At 41.2% G+C, this 12,703-nt stretch overlaps 1 protein-coding gene across 1 annotated transcript in view; it reads right to left on the bottom strand.

Moving 5' to 3' along the window:
* The window catches only part of LOC135234435 (inactive dipeptidyl peptidase 10), a 43,882-nt gene extending 34,211 nt beyond the window's left edge, over positions 1-9,671 (bottom strand). Inside the window, exon 1 of the mRNA XM_064299044.1 lies at positions 9,378-9,671. Coding sequence (XP_064155114.1) covers positions 9,378-9,416 — 39 coding nt within the window. The 5' untranslated portion in view covers positions 9,417-9,671. The remainder of the gene's footprint in view (positions 1-9,377) is intronic.
* Between the last annotated feature and the right edge of the window lie 3,032 nt (positions 9,672-12,703).

The raw sequence follows: 12,703 nt of genomic DNA on the forward strand, positions 1-12,703 counted from the left end.
CAGCCTTGGAGCAAATGGAGCCTACTCAAAGCAATGGAAGAGCATGCGCATTTATGTCAGAGACAAAGAGACCGCTCTCCTTTAAAGTTGTGTTTAATCTTTTCGGTTTTTTTTGGAACTACTTACTGTGGTGCACACAAACTGAGACTGCTATGCTCGTAAGTACAGGCAGAATAATAAAATGAATATTTATGTCTACAATTGTAAATAAACACTCTTACAAATGAATCTGTTGATATGTAGGCTGCAGCCTTTTAAAGCTACCTGATGTTCTGAGAGCTTCTGAGAGCTTTTTAAAAGTACACATAAATACCATATTGGCAAAGCAAAAACATACAGTAAAGTTGAAAAGAATAAAAAAACAAAACATCCTATTCCTTCAAAAAAGGAGATTCTGATTGTTGATGGAAATATTCCAATTTTGTGAATGAAGGTTTAAGAATAAACATCCAACTGGTCTTACTAAATCAGCATTTAAATTATTTCATGTACATAAAGATAATGCTATCATGAGAAACAAGAGAATTTCCAATGGATAGCATGCATTCCACCCATATATTCTGCCTCATAAATTTCACATTCACCAGCTACCACAAGCCCTTTGTGAGCTATGCTAACAGTTCCCAAACCACAAATTATGAATTAAATTCTATTCAATGAATGTACATAATATATGAAAAAGTACCAATTTTACATAAATTTTCCAGTGTGACATTTAAAGGCAGAAAATTTCCAACTCACCAGGGAAGGGGGAGAGAGGGGCAGCTTTGAGCAGAGCAAGAAAAAAGAAAGGGGGAGGAGCTAGCACACACACAAAACCATAGTATAAGAAAACAAATTATAATCCTGCTTACTGTGAATAATTTTGTGACAAAATATAAATGTAATAAGCAGTATAAAAAAACTAAATCACTACTTATTTCAGAATTCATGAATATAAATGATGTCCTTGGCTCTACGGTTCAGAAATATGGCCAGCTGAGATCCTGCAGTGTGCACAAGTAGTATCAAAGCGTGGAGACTCAGCGGGTGGACCGCTCAGAGACAAGAAGCAGTGACTAGCTTTGCATGCTTCAAAGAGGAGGCACGCATTTCTGAACACGTCTGAACTGACTTAAGACATTGCGGTGATTGATGAAGCAACCAGATGCATCCAGGCACTTCTCAGTCAAAAAGGAGAAAAGTAATAGAGCGAGAAAAAACAGGGGATGCACAGTTTCTTAAAAGATAACTAAATGACACACAGTAGTTATGCACTGCCACTAATGCACCACTTGCAGCTATAAACAATTTCTATAAATTTTCTATTAATATTTCTTTTTGAATTTGTACATACAGAAGAGCCCCATTGATTTATTTTAATTTAATTCAACTCAACATATAAAATCATGGCATGTGATTTCTAGTGTGCCTATTTCTAAAGCATTAGAATTAAAGTCAATGCCACATTTTTGGTGAAGAATATCTAAAATAATTTATACAGTTTATTTTAATTAGAGGAAAATTTGAATAGTAATCAATGCCCCCCTTCCCCCCCCCCCCCCTCGACAATCCATCTGCTCAGCCTCCCTTCCCCCTCCAACCCCCTACCACCAAAATGAATTCCTGGCTATGCCATTGGTAAGCTTAGCTCACAATAATAATGCTGCATCCCAGTAACAACCCACAAAACCATGATAAAAGAATTAAGATTAGCTCACAGTGTTTGCACCCTGTAGATATCGCAGGAGCACATGTCTTTTTCAGGTTGACAACCTCTAGCGTGTTTTTAATGGATAAGCAAAACTGTGAGGACAGTGCTCTGAAAACAAGAAATCAAAACAAAAACCTGACACAATTGCTTGAAAACAAAGGTCTGCATGTATTGTATTACAATACATCTAAAATTTGTAATGAAAAATTATTTCCAAGTTTGGGACCAGGTTGGTCGCTATGACATAGATAGCGTATTTAGGCAAAGTTGGATTAATGTTTTCTGTTGGCACACGTTATTAGCAGGGACACTGCAAGGTAAAGTAGCATAACATGGAGATTTGCAAATGGAGATTTGCATCTCTTCAGATGCTTCGTTACAGGCGAACAGTGCGTCAGGAAAATCGCAGGACCCGGTATCTCCCGCCCGCAGCGCTCCTCGCTGTCCCTGTCATACGCCGCCCGCCGCTGCAAAGAAGCACAAAAGCCCCCCTCGCCTGAATCCCCCCACCCCCTCCCCTCTCAGGCACATAATCGCTATCCAGCCCCTCCCCTCCGGCAGCCATGTTCCGCCTCCCGCCGTTTCCCCCCCACACACTGCCCTAATTCAGCCAGCGCCTGACAGGCGGTCTCCGTAAACCCGACAGGCAGAGTGTCCCGCAGCCCAACAGGCAGAGACTCCCCACAGCACGACAGGCAGAGTCTCCCTTTAATCCCCATTACTCAAATCCCAACTGCCACAAAAACACACAACCAAACGGAGACACTGCCCCAAGATTCAGAATTTTGCTTCTTTTTTTGTCCAGAGACCTTTCCCCATATAGACAGCTCTTATTCACGCTAGGTAAATGAATGCTGTTATGTCACACAGTTGAAGCATCCAGAAGGGAGGGCAAGTGCAAATATGAGCGTTTCCAGAGCAATCCCCACTTCTTCATTCTAACGATCCCGCGGGCTCCCGGTCCAGAGAAGCCGGGGCGCTATATATGGGCAGCACATGGGAAGAGACAGCGAACGCATCGTAGCGCGAGCGAGAGAGCGGCGTGAGGTGTGCTTCTGCATCGCCCCCATGACCCGGCCTCCCGTTACGCCGTGCGCTACGCTGTCCGAGGCCTGACCCTGCCAGCGGAGTCTGTCCGTCGGCAACGCAGACTGGCACATTAATAGCGCTCCTGCTGCTGTCGCCCAGGGAGGGAGGGATTCAGTCCCTGGGGTACGGCCCCCTCCTTGTAAAAGAGTCACTCCTTTGCTCGTTGGCGGGCCTGCAGTCTGGTTTCTGCATAAGCAGCTGAACTGGTGCAAACGAAATCGGGGGCAATTGGGGCTGACCGCAGAACCCAAAGTGACGACCAGGCCATGTGCGTTAGGGGCCTGGAGGATGCATGTGCTTGTCAGGCACTGAAAGAGGATGTAAGAGTGAAGGGTTGAGCCTGCAGTTACAACTGGACTTTACAATTCAGGAGAAGAGAAAAATGCAATAGAGAAATATAAAATAACTGTGTGACCTACACTGTTTGGATAGCCAGAGAAATGTGACAGAACCATCTGGACGTGCACATAATGGGAAATTAACTGTCTGTGTGTGTGTGTGTGGGGGGGGGGGGGATGTGGGGTCATTTTCCATTTTCTGCTTGTCTAGCAGAACATTTGAGAACATCTGCTGATTGAGAAGTCTGATCACTGATGAGATGACAGACGCAGACAACCAGAGTATGTGTGAGACACCCCTGACAGCAGTATTGTATGTTTGGGACTTTTGTGGTATTTTTCACACTGTGTCCTCCACAGATGCTGAAACATCTTTGTTTACCTTGCTGTAAAAATTAAAACCCTTCAGATGTAATTGAGTCTTGTCATAACAGGGCCACAAATCATAGGCCATAACAGGTGTCTCAGAAGGAAATAAAGAAATCTGTGGCCATACTGGTGCACTGTACTACTACAACTACTACTACTCTAACTTTACTCTTACCCTTTTAAGTTTTGAAATGAAAGCAATAATGTGTGTAATGTGTTACAGCAAAATTATGGATGACCGGTGCACACACACACACACACACACACAAATGCCCACAGAACACCTTTAAAAGCAAGCTGGGAGGAGGAAACAGCTCTTCTGCTCCCTGTTTCAAAAGACTCAACAGGCCTTTTCTGAAGCCAGACATGTTGCCGGTGTTCTCTCCTCCAGCTCGCTTTTAATGCAGCCAGTGGGAATTACCTTTATCTTATCTGTAAATCAAACAGATCGGATTTACTCTATGTTTGAGAAGTTCACCTCAGTTTCTCTTTTAAACACACACACATAGAGGCACACACACAGTCAACAGGCACGCACACACTCACAGGCACACACACATGCACACCCATAGGCAACAGGCACACCACACACACACACAGTGTTTTGTATGGTCTGTCTTTCATATTGTTCCTGAATAACTGCATCTGTATACACATGAAAATAATGACTGTACACCAAGTAAACCACACAAGATAAGGTAATATCATGAACGTTTCCAAGTGACAGTGCTGCATCGCTCTTGAGGCAGCCCACAATGACAATGAGAAATTTTTCTATCTTCTAATAAAATGAATTAGCATATTATAAATGTATGTTTGAACATAAATAATGTATAACATACATGCCTAATGTAAATAACTGATTAAAATGTGCACTAGTTGTAAAAATAAATTAGAAAAACAAAAATTTTACAATAGTGAAAGAGATTTTGTTTTGTTGGGTTTCAAAGTAGAGATTCTTTTTACATGTGAATCCTTTTAAAGTGCATTCACCAGACATTGCACCTTGTTTTTTAGGTATAATTTGAATTTATCACCATGATATTCCAAATAAAAGTTATTGTGGCACGCGTTGAAGTACCGCGCTGATTAAATATTTCTGAGATCAGCTTGCGGATGTTCATCCCTACTTTGATCCTCAAAAACAGTTACTCAGGATCACCAGACAGAACTAAAAAGAACAAAATTAAGAAGGGCAACTAACACCAACAGGGGCCACATTATGCTAAAACTGAAGAACATCACAGAAGGAAGTTTTGGTTTCTCACTGACGTGTACTGCAGATTCCACTTGCCTGCTGAAGAGGCCATACTTCCCTTTGGAGGGGACTGTGCTAATTGAAAGGCGATCGTTTCCTATGCAGTAACTACTCTGCTGTGGGATGAAATATCAATCCCATGATACGGTCAGTTAACTTGCGGTCGCCCACTTTATCAAGCACAAAAGCATATAAGCCATAGCTAGCTGACTTATCCACGATCCCCTGGAAATGGATCGGCTATCCCTGTACGAACATTCTGACAGGGAGACTGATCATTTTCTTATATCAATCGGCAGAGGAATACATTGGATACAGATGAGGCTACTAAAATTCAAACTGGGAAGCACGTGATGATGTTGCAGTCAGAAGCAATGCCATAACTTCGATAAGGATGAGAGAAAAGAAGAAATTAACCTCTTCAGTAATGGAATCGGCCTCAAAAGGGGAAATACAAAGAGAAATCGATCTCATGGCAAAGCACAAAAGAGTTGCTGCCAGTTATGATAAATGGCACTGATCGTAGTAAATATAGTTGACTGAATACGCTCTTCGAATAGCCAAACGCGGTCGATGCCACAAGTGAGGAGGAAAAATGGTAAATGCTGGAATATGAAGAGAACAAATAATTTGAGAAAATTTAAAATTCTACATAACGATGAAGAAGACAAATAATAGATGATGGAACATGAAATGGCAGCTTGCAAGGGTCCCAGGGGGTTTGGGGGAAGATTTATTGAGATTATCTCTGTACTCCAACAAAGAAAAATTGGATGAACGACCCCCTCCAAATATATATATATATCAGATATCAATACTATTGGAATTGTGTTAATGAACAGGGTTATTTGATGCATGGCGATGGAACTTTCCCAAGGGACAGAGATTAGGCATCGCATTTCCTGAACAGTTTCTGAGATATTGGGTCAGAAAGATACTTTAGCATAATCTTTGGGAAGTTAACATCTAAAGTTGAGTGCATTGAAGAAACCTCCTAATTATATTCTTAAATGACAAATTCTGTGTTATAATAACCAATGCAGGCTGAAGTATTTTGTTTTCCCTGTGCATACATAAAGTAATTTTCAAAATCTGTTTTAGAAATGGTTCTGTTTCAGCTATGCCAAAAGAAGACAAAATATACCACAGGACCAGAACAGAAAATGGGACTTGCCTTCTTCTCACTGGAATAAAGTCGATGCAAACAAGGTTACAATTTTGTCGCTCCCCTTTCACTGGTTTTGGTTTTCCGTGACTATGATAGACCCTTTCTTAATTTAGGAATATTTTTTGGAAGAAACATTTTTTAATTAAAAGGGTTTGGTCTCCCAGACTGTAAAAAGTCTGCACACTCCCTCCAAAACTCCTATGTGGCAACAAGTCATCGGAAAGGAAGACAGGTGGCATTTATCTTCACTGTGGGCCTTTGTCCAAAGCAAAGAAAATGTCATTTAAAAAAAACAAGTATAAAAGGTTCAACTGTGATTTCCGTTTGCCTGTGCAGCTTCAGATGGAGCATACTGATTTAATTAGGGCATCATATGTAATAGGAAGCCTGAAAAGGCCATTGGACATCGGGAGGTGCAGTTAAATTAATCTCTGAATGTTTTTCTGTAGCACTGGAAGTTTGTCTGCAGAGTGTAGATTGCGTATAGTATCTAAAAGCAATTATAAATGGCACTTTTAACAGCTAACACAGAACAAAGACAAAGATAAAGGCGTTTGCTCATATGTTCAAACAGAATGGGTAGGATGTTAGTCTGTTGTAGTAAATGACTGCTATAGGAAAGAGTGAGATACCATCAGAATCATAGCTACTAGTACTGTATTGCTGAGCTCACGGATTTCTTACAGGCGAAAATAAATCCCGAGGGGTCGAGATATCAGGGAGTCCTTAACAAATGTCCAACATAATTTACAACTAGCAGCTTAGCTTTGACGAGAACTTAAACGGTGCATATTTGATGGTCCTGAACTTACCTGCACACGGTCCTCAAACATTGATCACTAATAACAGAAATAATATAAACAATGTAGTAACATACCACAAAAAAAAAACTACAGCGCCTCAAAAATAGTAGTAGTAACGTCCTTTTCATGAATTAATTCCTGACAGGGAGAAGCCGTACAAATTAGCTCGTGTAGGGTTTCCTCATAATTTCAGGAATGTGTAGCTACAGGCACATGGAATCCGTGATACAAAAAATAAAAATAAACCGCTTAATAAGCAAGTAAATAAAAATATAACGGGGTTGCGTAGACGGTGAAAGTTTAGAATTTTCTGCAGTAGGTGAAATTGATAACAGACTGTTGGCCGTAGAAGCTGCATCGGCGGGAAGTGTATGCAGTCGTGACAACAGAACATACGAGAGTTCATTTTAATCCTTGGTAATGTTGTGTAACAATGCCTGTATATTGTACCGCACGGAAGGGTAATAATTTAGAAACAAAGTGGAAGATAAATTGAAATTCAGGAAATATATCTGAAAACGGGCAGACTCTACTGCCTGGACAACCGTCTCATTATTTAATTTTCTGCTCATTTTTATTTTGTTCATTCCTATTCATCCTCCCACATGAAGGCTAGGCTACGTTCAGGGTAGCGCGAAAACGTCTGTTCCTATGTTGTCATTAAAAAACCAGCAGCAAACTAAGCCAGATTTTTAAAAAAATATTAGCAAAAACTGGGCGCATATTCGCGCTAAACAACTAATTAATTTGCAGAATGCAGATGTAACAATACCTTCAGTACAATTTGCAATCGCGGTCATTTGCCCCCAAGATCCACAGGGCAATGTTTGGGTAGCTACATATTGCTTCGTGCCGACACTTTCCACAATATAACACACAAAAAACTCATTTGTGGGGGCAGGAGGTAGGTATCCCTTGTCTGCAATACGTTTCTCACCGCCCATAATTAAGCCTGATCCTTCTCCGGTTCCGCTCATGTCGTCACGCTCGACTGCTTTTGAAACTGAAATGAATTTTTATTTCACGGGAGCAGCGTAACCGCTTCTATGCAATGTGTACTGCCCTTGAAAAGCAGCCGTGCTCCCGCATTCCCCTCCTTATTATTCCAGGAGCATGCAGGTGCAACGGCAAAAGCAATACAACAGCAACTTTTCGTACTTTTCATGTTGCGCGTGGGTGACGGGTGGGATGTGGACTGATGACCCAAGTCCCGTGGTGTGCAAGCTCCTTAAATATGAAACGTGTGGTGATTTCTTGTCAGCCACCAGCAAATGAGACGTTCATTAAAGGCAGAATATGGCAGAGAAGAGAAACGGAAGAATCGCGGCCCGTTTATAATCCTGTTCTGCACCAACAAATAACTGAATTTTCTTTCAAGGGGGAAATAAATTTAACTATTTGATTTCTTAATTAACCGCAGCCAGCCACAATATACTGTGGACACGCTCACTTAAAACTAAGCTTATGGTATTCCATGACTACTCAAAATCGTTTCTACTTCCATGGGAATACACTTAATGTAGATTCAGTAACTAAACCTCTAAGTACAGTATTTGAAAATGACAAAGTGCTTGTTTGAGGATTTCAGAGTGTATACTGTCATGGGCATGCACATATTAACATGTCAACATCGAGACCTTATTGGCACCTAACTAATCACACAACTCATCACACACACGCACATACAGACAGACAGACACACACACAAATAATATCAATATTAAAACTGTACCGTTGTTATTTCTGTGTTTTCCCCATAGCTAATATACTTCAGATGTACAAATGAGCAGCTTCAGTAATTGCAGATGCAAATCATGCATCTTCACTATCTGACAATTACAGTAGGCTATTGCCTGCGTCTGTTCTACACACGCATAATGCCCAGGCCAAGCGCACGCAATCATACCAGACCAGAAATATTGAACTACAGTCTGGTTGAATTAAGCAACCTAACGAGTTTCGCAAAACTTTAAGGCAGCGATGATCGATATAAATGGATGGAACTGGTGGGGTATTCATTTAATCACTGAGTAACGTGGATACGGTACCCTGTGTGCCTAATAGGAAAATTAAGGGTTTTGCAATTAGCAACGAAGAAGAAAAGCATTAAGTCAATGGAAGTAATTCTCAGGCGCACACTGCAGTAGGCTACACAGAGTAGGCTACAACTAACTACGGACAGCGATTGATTTTATAGGAAGTGTGAATGGGATCGTGAGGAGAGCATGACGATGAATGAACGGTAGCATTACAACGGTCAACATGGTTTCGCTTGGGTTTAAATTGCAAATACACAGAAACAATTAAATGGCACTGCATTCTTCATATGAGGGACCTCCTTCCGACACCCACACACGCACGCACACAAACACCTACACTCACATTATCACATACTCCTATAAGCGTGCGCACGCACTCACACTAACACATATGCACCTCACGCACGCACGCACGCACAAACACATCGTGCTACGGCCGAAGTGGCTTGCGGACCCGGTGTAGTTTGCTTATGTCCCAGTGAGCGGCTCAGTGACAGTCCCCGGGTGTAACCAGTTTCATTTGACAGTCTGCGCTCACTGGTAATTTCTGTCAGTTTGGAATCTTCCATGCGGTTTATCAAGCACGACATGCTGAGCACATGCATTTTGGTTGAGTTTACCAGCTCTGTGGTCATATTCTGTTGCGTGGTGGCGATCATCCTTGCAGTTTTCAATTAGGCTACAGCTTCTTGCTAAATGTTGGAGCCCTCAGTTCCTCCGATTTCTTAAGCGGACCCTTTGCTTTCTTCCTTGATCCTTTGAGCGCCTCTAGTCCTCAGCTCAGTGCCGAGGGCTTTTTATTTTTTGCGTTAACTTGCTCAGCTAGAGAATGTGAATAACTGATCTGTATAACTGCTCTCTCTCTCTCTTTCTCCCCCCACCCCTCTCACTCTCTCTCTCTCGCTTCTTCCCCCTCCTTCTCCCTCTCCTTCTCCCTACACACTACGACCATAGAGCGTACCAAGATTCTCTTCCCTTTTCGCCTTTGTCAATACTATTGACCAGCTGGGAAATTAATCAAGACAGCACGCCACCTCGGCTTTTTCAGTAGTCCTATTCTGCTCGCGATCTTTCTTTTGTCAAGTACCTGCCCATAGAGCGATTTAATAAGGTGAAAATAAATGTAATAATTGTAATGGTTATGATGATTGATGTGATTATGACAACATTAACAACAACAATAATAATAATAATAATAATACGAAGAAGAAGATCAGTTCTGTGGTTTTAAACGTTTACTTGTCTTCAAATGCATAATTTGTTCACATGGTCATTTGTGATTGGTCAAAATTAACGACCATTTACAAATTACTGTAGATGGCCGTCGAATGTAATGGTTAAGGAACTAGCCTTGTAACCGGAAGATTGCAGGTTTGATTCCCAGGTAGGACACTGCTTGAGCAAGATACTTAATCAGCATTGCTTCAGTATTTATCCAGCAGTACAAAAAAAGCTGAGTAGGTGACTCTACATAAGTGTTAAATGCCTGTAATGTAAAAAATGTAATTTACTGCCTATTTGTAGTATCACACCGTGCATTACAGTGTTTAAGTCCCTCTCTCATGAGGTTTGTAAAAGTCCATTGAGCATTTTTCTTCTCATGCAGCCACCATCAACTCATGTTTCTATAGTCTCTCCTGAAATCCAAACACCCAGAAACAGACAGTTGAAGCCTCCTGAATATATGTAGCTACACATTGCCAGCTAGTGGCCAAACCACACATTTCCTGCAACTACATAACTGTGTTTGGAGTGTCCTAGTTCAGATATTTTCAAAGTGAGGTTCAACTCAGTTCCCAGAACTGTGCTTATGAAAAATTGGTGACTGGGTCCTGGTAGCTACACTGCATGTCTTCCATTGCCTGTTCTCGCTGTATACTGTGAATAGGAATTCTGCTGTGCCAGGGATCTCACCTTTTAAAATTATCTCTGTGTACGGTTAGCCTGTGGCTAATATCTGTCTGGTTACTATTTATACTCTTTTCAGCATTTCTAGAAGCACCTAATCTCTGTTTCTCTGTTTCAGACCAAATCTCTTTGACAACATTCCCACACTTGCTCCTGGCTTGTTTGAAAAAAGGAGAGATTGTATATTTTCTGTTATGTTTATTCTTATTAAAACTTCACATCCTGGGGTAAAACCATGTTTCAATGTCTAGGCAAGAATATAATTGGGGATCCTTTTTTCCAGGTGCAGTGGCAGTTGGTGAGCTGAAAATGGGTGGGTCTGGAAACTTCCCCTTAAACTGATTACTATTCTCAACCTGTTTTCAGTGATTTTCCTTGATTATTAATACAGCAACGAATTCACAAAATGCTCAATATCATCAGATATAGCCAGCTCTCCTCTATTAGGCCATTTAGCGAGTAATAAAATTATTTTAATTTGCATTGCAGTTTGATATTTAATCCTGATCAGTGTAGTGATGAAGCATGCAGTTTGATATCTAATCCTGAGCAGTGTAGTGACACAGCATGCAGTTTGATATCTAAACCTGAGCAGTGTAGTGACACAGCATGCAGTTTGATATCTAATCCTGAGCAGTGTAGTGACACAGCATGCAGTTTGATATCTAAACCTGAGCAGTGTAGTGACACAGCATGCTGTGCTGTAGTGACACATTTAGTGTAGTGTAGTGACACATTTATCAAACTGCATGCTGTGTCATTACACTGCTCAGGATTAGATATCCTGAGCAGTGTAGTGACACAGCATGCAGTTTGATATTTAATCCTGATCAGTGTAGTGATGAAGCATGCAGTTTGATATCTAATCCTGAGCAGTGTAGTGACACAGCATGCAGTTTGATATCTAAACCTGAGCATGTAGTGACACAGCATGCAGTTTGATATCTAATCTGAGCAGTGTAGTGACACGCATGCATTTGATATCAAACCTGAGCAGTGTAGTGCACAGCATGCTGTGCGTAGTGACACATTTAGTGTAGTGTAGTGACACATTTATCAAACTGCATGCTGTGTCACTACACTGCTCAGGATTAGATATCCTGAGCAGTGTAGTGACACAGCATGCAGTTTGATATCTAAACCTGAGCAGTGTAGTGACTCAGCATGCAGTTTGATATCTAATCTTGAGAATGCTGAATGTGGCAGGCAGTTCTGCTGGGTGCCACATAATTGGTTATTGTGTCACCCAAGGAGGAAGTTTTTCATTCGGCAGGATTGAGCCCTATGACAGAGTGATTTATTGGGGGCCATAAGCCTCACAGTTCCAAGGTCACAGGACACTTCTTCAGAGACACTATGTGGAATTTTTTGTGCTCAAGCAAGCAAGCTACCTTAAAAAAACAATACTGCATGTAGGTAACAAGAAATGTGCGGCACTCCCTTAAAAAATGCAAAATGATGAGGTAGATTTGCATTTTTGTACACAGGCCCTAAACATAGGCGACAAGGGTGGCTGCCTAGGGCACAATCCATGATAGCTGGTCCCCTTGTCTGTGATCGCAGTTTTCCCCCTGCACCCCAGTATGTGATTGCAATTTTCCTGTTTCCATGTTTCTTGTAATAAACTGTTAAATATTTTGATGCTCTTGTTAATCATTAATCAGCACATCAACAGACGAACTATCAGATTGTACTGCCTGAAAAACATAATCCTTACAATGATGACACATACTAGACTGGTTATGTGACTCTTTCATTTAGAAGCTTGTGTCCTGTTTCAGCCCTGAACTCCAAAAATTTTCCTGCCATTAACGACTACTGCACTGATGGATACATGTATAATTTTTCTTTAAAAAGTGCAGGGTGTTCCAGGCATAGACCTCTGTAGGGATTTAGCCTTCCGCCTCTTTACAAACACAGACAAATATTTTCTATAAGTCACAATGTATGTACATGTTATTCAACGAATAATAGCCTATTAGCACATTAATTTATCAAAAACTCAATGCAACAACCCAAAAACTTTTAACAAGAGAAC

The sequence above is a fragment of the Anguilla rostrata genome, chromosome 11 (assembly GCF_018555375.3).
Source record: "Anguilla rostrata isolate EN2019 chromosome 11, ASM1855537v3, whole genome shotgun sequence".
Classification (NCBI taxonomy): domain Eukaryota; kingdom Metazoa; phylum Chordata; class Actinopteri; order Anguilliformes; family Anguillidae; genus Anguilla; species Anguilla rostrata.